Genomic DNA, 13,812 nt, shown 5'->3' on the forward strand with positions numbered 1-13,812 from the left:
AGGGCATGCAGGGATTGTGTTGTTCCACAGAAGTCGGGGTGCCACAGATTTGCCCTTTTAGTCAATAATATTATGGGAAACACGTCTTAAGATTTCAAATTGAATTATCATAATTCTATTATTCTAAAACATTTTCCGCCTTGTTTAAACAACACTATGGCCCGTATGCATTTGAAGCGAAAAGTCCGGATCCGCGATACTTTTTCGCCGATGACGTCATTTTCGCCTGTTTTGCTTTTAGCCCGTATTCAATTCGAAAGATTTTCCGCCTAGGCGGAAAGTCAATGCAATGTACTAGGCGAAAAAGTTTCGCCTATGAATAGCAGGCGGAAAAAAGTGTAGAATTGGGGTTTTGGGGTGCAACGTTGCGGGAACCCCCCTGCAGCCTTCAGACAGTCCCCCAAAGGTAAACTGTGTCAAAAAATAAAAAAAACACTTGACACCCCAAAAAATTACTTTGAAAAGGGGGCGAAAAAAAAAAGTTGGGGTACAAAGTTAAAAACTAGCGAACTTGACTCTGGGGGGTCCCCAAGTATGCCCCAGGTGTTTTTTATTATTGCAAGTTCTTGCGGCAGGTGGATTTTTCACGTTTTTTTCAACTTCACTTTAGCAACTTTTAAATATGCTGGCCCCCATTTTCAAGTACCCCAAATTTGCTGGGATAACCTATTTTCTGGAAAAAATACTCCTGAATACTATTCTGCACCACGTATACAAAAACGCTATTTAGCAGCTATTTAGCAGCTATTGAGCCCGTTTAAAAACACCAAATACTTTCAGCAAGCCAAATCGAGGGGTACCATAGTGAACCCCCATGTCAGAGCATCTTTAGGGGGTGTCAGGCTGATTTCCCTAAATCTGACAGTACTTTCCGTCAGTTCAAGATTCGCCAGGTTCCCATTTTAGCGTACTTTCTTGGGTAAAGCGTGCACACGCATGATGCTTTTCCGCCTACAAAACAGGCGAAAAGTCCGGGCCGCGAAAAGTATCGCGGCTCGGCTCAAATTGAATACGGCTCCAAATCTGTCCATCTTCATTTCTGTACAATAGACTCGATTTACACCGCAATGTTCTGCTAAAAATAGTGTGGACGTGTGGTCCGGAGATTACAATATTGTTCTACTGCGTGTCTGTATGTTCTTTTCCTTTTTTATGTCTTCCTTACTTATGATCTGTTGTCACGCTAGGCCTATGTTAAAGCATTTGCAGTTCATCCAATCTGTTATTTCACAGAGGATAATTCTGACATTGCGATTGTTGTATGTTTGACAAAAATGTGCTTTGTTCTGTTGCGTTCTTTCTGTCTGTCTCATCTTAAAATATGAATTTGATACTCAAAATGTATTTTGATAAGTAATTCACAACAACTGTGAGCATAGTGGTTTCAGATTTAGGGGTTAATGTATCAAACCGTGAAAAGCGTGGAGAAGTGGACCAGTGGAGAAGTTGCCCATAGCAACCAATTAGCTTAGAGGTGGCACTTATCAAGTACATTCTATAAAAGGATAGGCACACGCTGATTGGTTGCTGTGGGCACTACTCCACTGGTCCACTTCTTTTCACTGCTTTGATACATCAACCTCTCAATTTACTAAAAAATTGTCTGCGGAAATGTGTGATTTAGCCCCTGAAGCTAAACATCGATGTTGATCGATTTAGATCTAAAATCAACCTTTTGTAAATGTACCCCTTGATATTAAATAATGCTGAGTTGATTGATTCTACAGCAAAGAACCAATGACTGATATTTTGTGTAGACTGCAGTGTTTGGGTAGTTCTATTTGAAACATGTATCTCTATAGGGCGTTGATTGCAGAATTATTTACATCCTTTACCCACTCAAGTTTACATTTTTATTTTGGTTTTGTGCTACATGGAAATAGTGACCATCCCAGGAGTTTTTCTGTTGAGTATCCCAGCAAGTCTATTATTATTGTGTTTATTATTTATTAACTTTAAACAGTCCTATGTCCACTCCCTTTATACGAGTCTGTCAGGTTAAAGAATATTGATAAAAATAGAGAACACTTGTTGGTTATAATACATGCATGAAGCTTGGAAGATATGCTTTGCTTTGTCAATCTCTGGTGGCCATTTCAGGACATGACGTTGCCCATACATTGTCTTTGCCTCGGCATCTCTGCTTCATTTCTTCCTCCTTCAAAGTTACCTCAGCAAGACAGGGCCGTAACGAGGGCGGTGTGGCTTGTGCCGACCTAGAAGGGGGGGGAGGGGTGTAACAACCCATAATGCCGCTGCCCACCTGCTCTGCTGTAATGCTGTAGCTCCCACTGCAATAAATGACACAATACTCCTGCTGCATTTCTGGCACCAGCTGCTCTTCCCCCTCCTCCTTGTCCGAAGTCCAGCTGTTTGGAGTGGTGGGGAATTAGACATCATAACGCCTCTTCATGGACCCCGAGTGGGCCCATCCTGTGGCAACCAGACAATATCTAGGACGGCCCATACTGAAATTGAAGTATTTGTGCTTCTCAATTGCAGTATCACTTTACCCGTTACCTCCCACTAAGTGGACAATTCAGTTGTTTGCAGCTTCCGTCTAAAGTCACCGGGAGCTATTCAGTTGGTTCGCGCTTTTAGTCCAGAGTCTGCACTTATCGCGGATTTCTGCTCACACCCTCTTCAGGTGCAAGCAGAAATCCCCATAAAGTAGGTCTTTGGGGCTGGTAGCGAGTGTGGCGAAAAGCGCCATAACTGCAGTGTGCCCGGCACTTAGTACGGGCCAAGCTGCTTAATGCGGGTAATTTTACACTGACTTGGATTTTACTCCAACTCTTTCCCGGTCCCTTGAAAGAGTGAATTTTTCATTTTTATTTTTTAATTTGTTTTTTTTTTTTTTTGTAAGTACATTATTAATTTTAAATATTGTATTTTGTTTTTGTTTTTCCCCCCCAGGGCTGAAGTAGTATTAGGAAATATCATCAAGAAGAAAGGTTGGAGGTACAGTAATTATTTGAACTTTAAAGCTGAGTGATTAATTTTTTATGTGGGGAACAGTTTCATCTACAACCTCTTTGCTCAGAAGGTGAAAAAAGACCACAATGAATAATTAATGCACTAAAATGGTGCAGGTTCATTTCTTGATATCTTGTTGTTTATGTAACTGAATGTGGCCTGTGTTGTACTCTGGTAGATAATAGGATACCCAGTTCATGTTATAATTTTTCTTCAAGGAATCCTTTTAGTTGTAATCTACTGGATTTAAATATTTTAACAAATACAGTTTCTGCATTTACTTAATCTAGTCAACTGAACAGTTAATGTTTTCCTTCTTGATAATAGCAATGGTGTAAATTATTTATAAAGGTCTAAAGTTTCCTGCACTTTGATACAAAAGTATGTGTGTGCACATACAAAAAAATATATATACAGTTATGTGCGTACTAAGTAACCTTATAGACACTACAATATTATGGAGCTAGTATTCAGTAAATTGTACTTGTGCTTACTGGTAATTTTTTTCCTCTTTCAGACGGTCCAGTTTAGTTATTACAACTAAAATATTTTGGGGAGGAAAGTAAGTCATTTAACTTTTTGGTTTTTGGTTTGGCTGTTTCTCCGTAACAATTGTAGATTAACCTTTTTTTTATATTCTAGGGCAGAGACTGAGAGAGGTTTATCACGAAAACATATAATTGAAGGTACAATGTACAGTACTGTTGCAATTATACTTGATTGTTAATGGAGATTACATGGAGATGTGTTCTATGTCCTGGATTACTGTGCAATGTATTTCATACTGTAAAATATGAGGACCATAAAAATCACTGGGAAGATTTATGATTTAATAGATCTCATAGATCTGAGATGACTTCAAATAATCATTTACAATAAAGGGCCATATCCAATTAGCCGTGAAAAGTGTTAGTAGGTGAGAATTATTCGCACAAAATGGGTATCGTGCAGTCCTATTGCCGAAGTTTTCGCATGTGCGAAATCTCCATAGACAAAAGCCGGCGAACTGTTTTCACCATCTCAGAACAGGTGAAAAGTTGTGCAAAATCCCTATTGCTTAAAAATGTGGGGACTTGGTTCAGAACTCCTTGGAAGCTCCCATTGATAAATTAGGCAAAAATATATTTTTTATTATGTTAATTTGGCCAATGGACATGTCAATATTTGGGTGAAAAAAATCAAGTGTTGGAAAATGGGTTTGAGGTAGTGGGTCTAGTATTTTGGGGAGCTGTATGGATGGGAGTGGGACATGTCTTTTAAACATTGCAGATGGCTGCACCAGGTTTATTTTTAAAATTTTTTAAAAAGTGCACTTTTTTGACACAAAAATATACTTGCAACCATTTTCATGTACCCCCAATTTAACTGCATTTATTTTGGCCAAAAAAAAATAGCTTTTTATAATTTTTCCACTGTTAAGCAAATTTGCTTATAATAACCATTTAACACAATTTAAGAACCCCAAATACTTTTTATTAGGTCCACTAATACACTTCTATATAGATTTTTAGACGCTAGCCTTTTCATGGAGTACAGACAAATCTGGCTGTACTTTTCACTAGTTACTCCACTAACAGTTTCCGTGCTAAAGCATTTTCGCCTCTTTTTTTGCAATAGTGCGAAGAACTGGAAAAAGACGGAAAAAGATCACCCCAAAACACATGAATTGTGCAAAAACTTCTCTGCCATTTTTTTCGCTTTTTTGCGGCTAATTGGATATGGCCCAAAGGCTGCATTATTCCTTAGAATACACGTTTTTATATTTAAGACTAAAGCAGCTAAATCAGGACTCCTATACACTCTGTGTCCCCTCTATAAGGTACACCTGCTCGATCATTCAAATATCTAGTTAGTCAATCATAAAAGAATGTAGATGTGGTGTAGAGGTTCAGTTGTTGTTCAGACCAAACATCAGAATGGGAAAGAAATGGAGTCTAAGTAACTTTGACCATGGAATGATTGTTTGTGCCAGACTGGGTATTTTGAGTATCTGAGACTTCTGGAAGTTACCCGCACAACAGTTTACACAGCATGGTGTATAAAACAAAAAACATCCAGCAAATGATAGACTTCAGAAGAAAATGGCCAGACTGGTTCATGCTGACATGAAGGCTATAGTGACTAAACAATATTAATAAATGCAATATTAACTGTGGTATGCAAAAGAGCATCTCTGAACATACCACGCATCAAATTTCGAAAGTGGATAGGCTACCTCACCAGGCAACAAAATCATTTCCATCTACATGATTTGACATGTAGATGGTAGGGTCAGAATTTGACATAAACACCATAAATCCATGGATCTATCCTGCTGTGTGTCAGTGGTACAGGCTGGGGGTTATGGTGCAGTGTAGTGTGAGGAATGTTTTCTTGATGCACAGTACGCTCCCTAGCACCATTGGGTTCCAATTAATAGATCTACATTAATAAGGTAGACACCAAATGTTAGACAGGCAATAAGTCGACAGGGTCAAATGATCGACACATGGTTGTTGTTGTTTTTTTTGTTTTTTAGGGTTAGGCACTTACTGGAGGGTTAGGGTTAGGCCTGTATCCCGATGGTTAGTGTTAGGAACTAGAAGGGACGGTTAAGGTTAGGCAACAAGGGGAGTGTTAGGGTTAGAGTGAAAATTAGGTTTAGAAAACAAAAAAAAATTGTCGATCTTTTGACCCTGTAAACCTTTTGTACCTGTCGAACTTTGTCCATGTCAACCTTTTGTGTGTCAACCTTTTGTCCCTGTCCAACATCTGTTGTCTATGTAGACATAATCTATCTTTTTCTTGTAGCTCTTTTATACCAAACCCATACCATTATAGCATTGTTTAAATGCCACAGCCTACCGGAGTATTGTTACTGATAATGGCCACAGTCTACACATCCTCTAATAGCGACTTCCAGCAGGACGAACATAACAATGAATCCAATGTCCTCCAAAGGCCCTCACGGTCAACAGATCTCAATACAATAGCACACCTATGGGATATGGTGGACGGGTGACTTTGTGGTGCTGTCATGTCAGCATAGTCCACAGCCTCTAAAAAATTGCTGAATCCATGCCACAAAGACGTCAGGCTGTTCTGTGGGCATATGCAGGGCGTACCCACAAATTGAGAGGTGTACCTGATGAAATGGCCACTAAGCGTGTATATATTGCCTCTCATGTTTTTTCAATAGACACTTTACAAAGAGAAACCCAATAATCTGCTTTTGTACCAATTGATTAGTTTTGGGCCAATTTGAGAACAGTGTTGCTCTAATATGACTTAAAAAACTGTAACGTTTTTGAAATTCGCATTGATACGGATGCAGCAAATAACCAATAGGGTGGGACTGCATGGCTGTCTTTCATAAATTGCTGGAGAAATGTCTCTTATGATTTGCACCAGATTGGTCATTTCATCAGAGCTGTCCTTTAAAAATGATACGTTTGGGATGAGCAGTTATCGGTAGCTAATTAATGACGTTAGAAAAACATGTACATTACTACAGATTACAGTTTAGTATGCAAAAGAAGCTTTGGGTTAAGTTTCAACAGCTGATGTGTTTGCTTAATTTTACATTGTTCAGGTTTAAAGGCTTCTTTAGACAGACTTCAGCTAGAATATGTGGATGTAGTGTTTGCCAACCGTCCTGATCCCAACACACCGATGGAAGGTAAGGACCCAATGGACAGCAGAATACCGTGCTTTGTGATATTTCCTTTTATACAACTTCTATGTGATATCCTAAGGATATTGTATATGTAAAAAGACAATATATGCACACTTCTTTTAAATTCTTTGCCCTTGTCAACTGCTAGGACGTTAGACGAAACGTAGACCTGCGTGTGTTGTTTTTAGATCACATTTTATTCTTTCTTATATACAATTATGTGGCATGAATAATAAGGTTACATACATAAATCTGTTATGAAGACACATGTATGTGAAGGGTGTTTGTCACGTTGAATTGGAGCCTATTCCTATTTTTTATTTTTATTTTTTTAATATATAATTATTTTGACCTCTGGTCTTACTTTGCTTTTGGCAGTAAGAAGTAAACACATTGTCTTGATCATAGTTTTGATAAAACCATAATTGAATTCCTATGATAAACCTGAAGCATAACTACTTGTCCCATTTTCATTATATTCGAAATGTCTTTTACCAATACTCCTCTTTTAGTTCCATCATTGCTGTCGTCTTGTTCATTTAAAACCTATTAATTTTAATTAAGCACTTTATTTATAGTATATTATACAAAAATCACCTTATTTTCTTGGGTGGTTTTAACATCCCCATATTTTTTTACTATATATTTTTTTAATTCAATTTTTTTTATTAACTTGAATATATAGCAGATTATTATTATTTATTATTAAAAATATTTTCTTATTTTTATAATTCATTTTGTCTGGCATTTTTCCAGTATTAATTACACTTGAAAGTTTCAATTACTAATACATATGCAAGAGGTTAAATGCTTGTAATTTAACAGTACACCTTTGTTACTATTTTATGCAAAAGGTTAAATGTTTGTAATTTAACATTCCACCTTTGTCACTATTTTAATAATTTCCTTTTTTACATGTTTTATTCCATGGTTTACTTGAACTTTTATTTATTCCACGATGGCAAATATAAAAAAAAATAATTTAGTGTTCTAAATATATAATTCAAGTACAGGGTCACGTCAAGGTGATCTGAATGTATAAGTGAAAGGAGGTGACTGTATGTCAAATTGGTGGTGGTTTGTTACAAAATTTATTCTTTGCTGACTATTGATCAGGTTTTTTTAAGATCTTAGTTTTTCCCTTTTTTACCCTTTTACACATTCAAAACAAAACCACGCAAGTGAAGGGCATCTAAGGGGTATAATTTTATTTATTTCCCAATTAAGTTTCTTAGCCAGATATTTATGAAACAGTTTACTGTGTTCAAAAAAAATAAAAATAAATAAATCTCTTTTTATCATTCACCATATTTAATGATTCTGAAGCCCTATGCCCTTTTGTCAATGTAATGAACTTGCAGCTGTAAACTCTGGTATTTCTAAATCTTTCTTTTATCACCAGGAGACCCATTTAGTTCTTCCAAGTCGAGAACATTCATCATAGAAGGTACACAGTACCCACAGTCTCCATATTGAATTCTGTGTCCAAAAGGCATTTTATGGGACAGATAATGTATTTTTATCTTTACCATACAAGTGTTACCTCTCCACTCCCTCTCCCCCCCACCTCCCCAAAACAATTATCCATAAAATGCATAAACGAAGAACCCTTTAAGAACATCTTGCAAGTAAAATCCTATTTTATTTTATAGTTCCTTTAATTATTATACCCTACCCTCTTTCTGCCCTGATTTGTGTATCACATCATTATTATTGTTTTTTTTTCTTTTGCATGGTATAAACAGATTTGGTGTATTTTCCTTTTTTTTTTTTTCCTCTAAGCTTTTGAACTTCCTGCATCATTGGTGTTTTTGTTCGGGTTGTCTTGTACCTTTTTCTGGAGCACATTACTGTTGCCAGCACATAATGTGAAGAGAATACTCAATGATGCTGTTTGACCTTCAAGAAATCTAAACCTGCATCTTTTCTTGAAGAGATCAGTGCTACCGCTGGGCAAAAAAATTAACTGTTCTAAAAGCAGCTTTAAAAGGGAGCAGGGGGTTTCAATAATTGTTTTTAATTATTATTTATGTAGTATTTTTTTTTTAAGTTTTCATTATTTAGCATAAAATGTTTCTTAATTTAGTGAATTAAAGTAGTGAATTCAAAAACTGCTCTTATAAATTCCTGTTCTGTTTTTTGCCCAATAGTAGCATCTGGTAGTTATGCCTGTGTGATCTTTTTCATACCCAGCAGTGTATAGCTATGATATGCATTGGTGCACTCCTAAGGATCTATCTATTTTCCAGTATAATATGAGGCTTGCTGGATATTTGTTCTGCAACAGTGCATGTTCATGATCCATGCATTGTGCGGATATTTTGCTTTTCTTGGCATGAGCCTATGTTTCAGAACAGGAGGATTGCATGACGTAGTCAGTTGCGGCACTGGTCCCCAAAAGTGTTTCTAAAATATATACTCTTGTGTCAAGATCCAGCTTGTAGATAGCCTGACAGATGCAACACCTTGTACTTGGACCCAAAGGTTCGTGTTGTGAATTTGGTGCAGTTTTCCTCAAAATGAATTGAATCACACTTCGTGTGTGTGTGTGTTATGCAAATGTGAATTCCATGCAATATTGAATAAATTAAAATTCAAAATGATTATATATAAATGGCGAATGTGCATATTGTAAAAAATTTTTTGGATTTTTCAGGTTAGAAATAACTTTTTGTTTTTCTTAAATTGCTTTTTAGAAACACTTATAATTGCCCTTTGCTGTATGCCTTGCAAGCACTGTAGTTTTACGACTTTCCTGCTATGTAGACAGTTTGTCCATGCTCATCCAATAACGCCTTTTGTGACATTACATTATTCTGATACATAATACATTACTCACTTAAGTGTTCCTTACACTTGGCAGGGTAACTCCACTCATTTTGTGTAGAGACATATTTTTTTTTTTTGCAAACGTAATCATTTTGAGTAAGTCTCCCGAACAATTTGGATACAATATAGTCTTTGTTGACTCAACATATGAAATTGCTTTTAAAGTAAATTTTTTATTATATACTGCATCAAAGTAGTCGTTGACTGATATACTATATGTGATTTGTTTTCTATTAAATTGGGTTTGATACTGGTTTGAGCCCATTTTCCACCTTTGTTTGTAAAAAGGAAAAAAAAACCCACAAAGATTTGGTTTGAGAAATCTGTAACATGTCTTGTAGTCATAAGGACTGATTGTTTATAAATTTTTTGAACTTAAATATTGCACTTCTAAAACTCATTTTGTAGTTCTGTCAATATACCAGGTCTAGTTTTGGCCTGCTTGACTCATGGCCGCCTACTGGCTGCTCTGAGTAGGACCGACTAGGCATCCGAAAAGGGGGTCTGGCCTAATGATCACAGGTCAGACCCCATAAATGGCGCTAATTGGGGGCTGTATGGGCACGCCTCCCGTTTAACGTCAGGCTGGGGGCAAGCCCAGCACTTCTTCAGTAGCTGGGCTGCTCCCAGCCCTCTCCCAGTACTGAATGGGTGAACGCGCGGCCGCCCCTCTTCTCCGGGGTTGGCACCGCCGCACAGTTGCGGCGGTGGGGGGAATACCCAACCTCCCGACCACCGGCGGAACATTTCAGCCCACAGGTGGAACAGCGGGGCGGTGTCTGAAAAACGGGACTGTCCTGCTGAAAATCAGGATGGTTGGGAAGGGTGCGCCGCCAGCCCCTGTTCAACCGCACTGGTCAAATGTGCTTCGAGCTGGCCCTGAGTAACTCTTGATGCCATGCCATAGTACTAGACTTTAAAGTCATTCAGGCAATAACAAAGTACAACAATGCTACTATTGTACACAAGCACTAGAAATACATCATGAACTGAAAACATTCAGGCTGATACCAGACGCAAGGTGTAGGACTGTGTAGCAGTTGCTACATAAGTGGTAGGAATCATAGCAGGTTACAAGATCTACATCTAGTTTACATTACTAAATGTGTCAACCCAACAATTTGCAGAACGGAACAAACACTGACCATATGTCTTTTCTAGAGTTTGTCTTCCCTCTGCAACATACGACAAACTCACTACTGCCAGATTTTTTCGCCTATGAGAATATTGGCAAAGCATTACAATGCAAAATATATAGGGGTATATCTCGGAACTTCTTAAAATGAAACCTACCTTTTAAACTGCCATCATATTTTAACCTTTCTGTAGTATTCCTAATTCCAATTTTTTTCTATAGTTTAGTCAATATGATACGATGTGTGGTCTGCGTTGTAATCCATAACAATTTTTACCATCTTTCTTTATTTATACGGGGCTAACAACTGTCTATAATGCCATACAAGGACAATTACACTGGTATAAACAAACAATACAATATAAAAGGTTCAAACAGAGAGTACAGGTAGCAAAATCAAACAGTGAGATATAATTATACAACTAAATGACAGATACGAACAGCAGCACTCAATGATCCAGTGACCAGGGAAGGAAAGAATCAGTCAGTCGCTGACTGTGAGTGGGGGTACACTGGAGACCAGAATAATGGCAGGGTAAGAGCCAGGGGGATGGGAGATCTTGTGTATGAAGCTTACTGTCTATGGCAGTGAGCGTATAGCTGATAAGAGATGAGTATGGAGGACAAACGGCATGAGTTAAGAGTGAAAGGAGAGCTATGTTTTTTGGGCACATTTGAGTCTAGGTGTGCTGGCAGACAGTATGATGGGGCAAGGATGTGTATTCTAGAGGAATGGAACAGCACAAAACAAGTCTTGAATACAGGAGAAAGATTATACAACAATCGTGGAGACAAGGTGACAATCAGCGGTAGAGTTGACCATCGGCTTTGAGGACTCATTTAAGAGGCTAGAGGCAGAAGAGGTTGCAGTCAGTCAAGACGGGAGCAGACATGGGAATGAAATAATACATTTGGTTGACTCCAGGGTGAAGAAGTGTCTTATCGTGGAGATTTTGTGCGGGCAACAGCAGACGGTTTGTGAGAGACCATGAATGTGGGGGTTAAGGGGAAGGAGAAGACTTGCGTGTTTGAGAGACAGGAGAGTGGACTGTGTTGGCAACCCTGGATCAGATGGGAGGGTGAAGGGACTCTGCAGGGTTATTGGAGGGCAAAACATTGGGCTCAGTCTTGTTTATGCAGAGTTTAAGAAAGTGCTGGAACATCTAGGAAGGGATAGAAGAGAGACAGTAGGAGGAGTAGATTGTGCATAATCAGAGTAAAGGTGGAATTGTAGACTGAAGAGGGATGAGAAGTAAATAGAGAACAGAAGGGGACCAAGGACAGAGCGTTGGGGTACAGCAAGATGAGGAGGCAGAAAAGGAGAGGTTAGAGCTAGGAGGACAGCCATGAGAGGGCACTGTCATGGAGTACAAGGGAGTGGAGGGTATGATGGAGGAGAGCGTCATCAATAGGGACAAAAGCAATGTGTGTATATAGTAACACCATGTAATATTCTCTCTTCAAAACTAGAAGTATATGATTTTTGTCCATTGAATCATTTACTTACTAAATCAATCACAAACACCTTTATACACTTTCCCGCAATTTGGGTGTGGCAAGGATATGAATAAAAGTGTTGATTCGTTTTTTGTCTGGAAAATTATATTATTTTTTTTTACCTTTTAGTAAGAAGTTATTTGATGTTTTCTGGATTAGGGATGTCCATTTGGGTGGGCCAAAAATGGGCTGCTTTGTTGCCCCTTGCATCATAACCTATTTTGCTCTGATGGGCCGTTCGCTGGCACAGTGGTAAGCAGTGCTGTCTCACAGCACTGGGGTCATGGATTCAACTCCCACCACGGCCCTGTCTAATATCCCGGTGTTTGCGTGGGATTCCTCTGGGTGCTCCCGTTTCCTCCCACATCCCAGAAACTTAATGGTAGGTTAATTAGCTGTAGTCTACATGTGTGGTAGAGAATTCAGACTGTAAGCTCCAACGGGGCAGGAACTAACATGAATGATCACACATCCTCTGTGATTAATGATTAACTATTCACTGTATAATATATATGGGGGCTCTATAATATAATATACTAATAATAAACTGTTGGACGTCTAATTATGCACTGTACAATCTTCCACTGTTAAACAATTTGTCACTGTTCCCACACCATGACCTGGAGTAGAGCGGACTTTTGGCCACGTCCTATTACAGATCACACAAAGAACATTCACACCTTTTTGCTCTTGGATTATTATTGATGCGCACAGAAAGTGATCATCTTGCAGCTATTGGTACTTGAGCTTTGTAGACAACAGCTGTCTGTTCCTCTTAATGTTCTCCATCTTTCTCAAGATTGGGAAAAGTGATAGCTGCAAGAAAAGTCTTTGGACCTGGGTTCCCCTCGAGTGAGCCAAGCGCCGCTTACAAATGGACTTTGATTAATTACACTGCTTGCAAGATGTCCTTGCAGCATACTTTCCCCTCTCGGTGTTGTAGATTTAGCTTCCTGCATGGTATGGATCCTCCTTTAAATGCTTAATTGAGTCTTTATTGTCCTGCCTTCCCTCTGTTTCTTTGTCTGCAGAGACGGTGCGAGCCATGACACACGTGATTAACCAAGGAATGGCAATGTACTGGGGTACCTCACGTTGGAGCTCCATGGAAATTATGGTAAGTTGTTTTTCAGACATGATCATTCCATCACTGTATGTAAAGTACTCACCCTTTATAACGCCATTGTGCCTACCTACCAGTATATCCTGCATAAACGTTCATCAGAATGTATTAAAGTCCCCTATAAGTAACTCTCATTACTATACCATCGGGTTGGGTACGAGATCCCAGCGGTCAGAATCACGATGCCGGCATTCCAACAGGGTTAGGATACCCATACCTGTTGGTCGTTATCGTAACCCTACCCCTCTCCCTAACTCTCCCTCCCTGTTTCCTAATCCTAACCTCCTCCTCTAGTGTCTAAACCTAACCTCCCCCTCCCCGCACCCCAAACCTAACCCTCCCCCTAGTGCCTAAATCTAACTCTCCCCCTAGTGCCTAACCCTCCCCCTAGTGCCTAAATCTAACTCTCCCCCTAGTGCCTAACCCTCCCCCTAGTGCCTAACTCTAACTCTCCCCCTAGTGCCTAACCCTCCCCCTAGTGCCTAAATCTAACTCTACCCCTAGTGCCTAACCCTCCCCCTAGTGCCTAACTCTAAACCTCCCCCTAGTGCCTAACTCTAAACCTCCCCCTAGTGCCTAACTCTAAACCTCCCCCTA

The 13,812-nt window shown here is 39.0% G+C and overlaps 1 protein-coding gene across 10 annotated transcripts in view; it reads left to right on the top strand.

Annotated features, from left to right (window-relative positions):
* Nucleotides 1–13,812, top strand: part of KCNAB2 (potassium voltage-gated channel subfamily A regulatory beta subunit 2) — a 244,950-nt gene that overhangs the window by 207,224 nt on the left and 23,914 nt on the right. For 7 of the 10 annotated variants that reach the window (XR_015869848.1, XM_088447733.1, XM_088447737.1 and 4 more), the window contains 6 exons: nucleotides 2,917–2,961; nucleotides 3,494–3,538; nucleotides 3,619–3,662; nucleotides 6,548–6,634; nucleotides 8,034–8,078; nucleotides 13,124–13,209. Coding sequence is in view for 9 of the 10 variants with exons in the window: in XM_088447733.1 (XP_088303859.1) it covers nucleotides 2,917–2,961; nucleotides 3,494–3,538; nucleotides 3,619–3,662; nucleotides 6,548–6,634; nucleotides 8,034–8,078; nucleotides 13,124–13,209 (352 nt within the window). In the remaining variant the exon portion in view is untranslated. The remainder of the gene's footprint in view (nucleotides 1–2,916; nucleotides 2,962–3,493; nucleotides 3,539–3,618; nucleotides 3,663–6,547; nucleotides 6,635–8,033; nucleotides 8,079–13,123; nucleotides 13,210–13,812) is intronic. The other 3 variants (XM_088447738.1, XM_088447739.1, XM_088447732.1) reach the window with 1 other exon arrangement.

Source organism: Taudactylus pleione, unplaced genomic scaffold (genome assembly GCF_031769625.1).
Source record: "Taudactylus pleione unplaced genomic scaffold, aTauple2 ptg000437l, whole genome shotgun sequence".
NCBI classification, from domain to species: domain Eukaryota; kingdom Metazoa; phylum Chordata; class Amphibia; order Anura; family Myobatrachidae; genus Taudactylus; species Taudactylus pleione.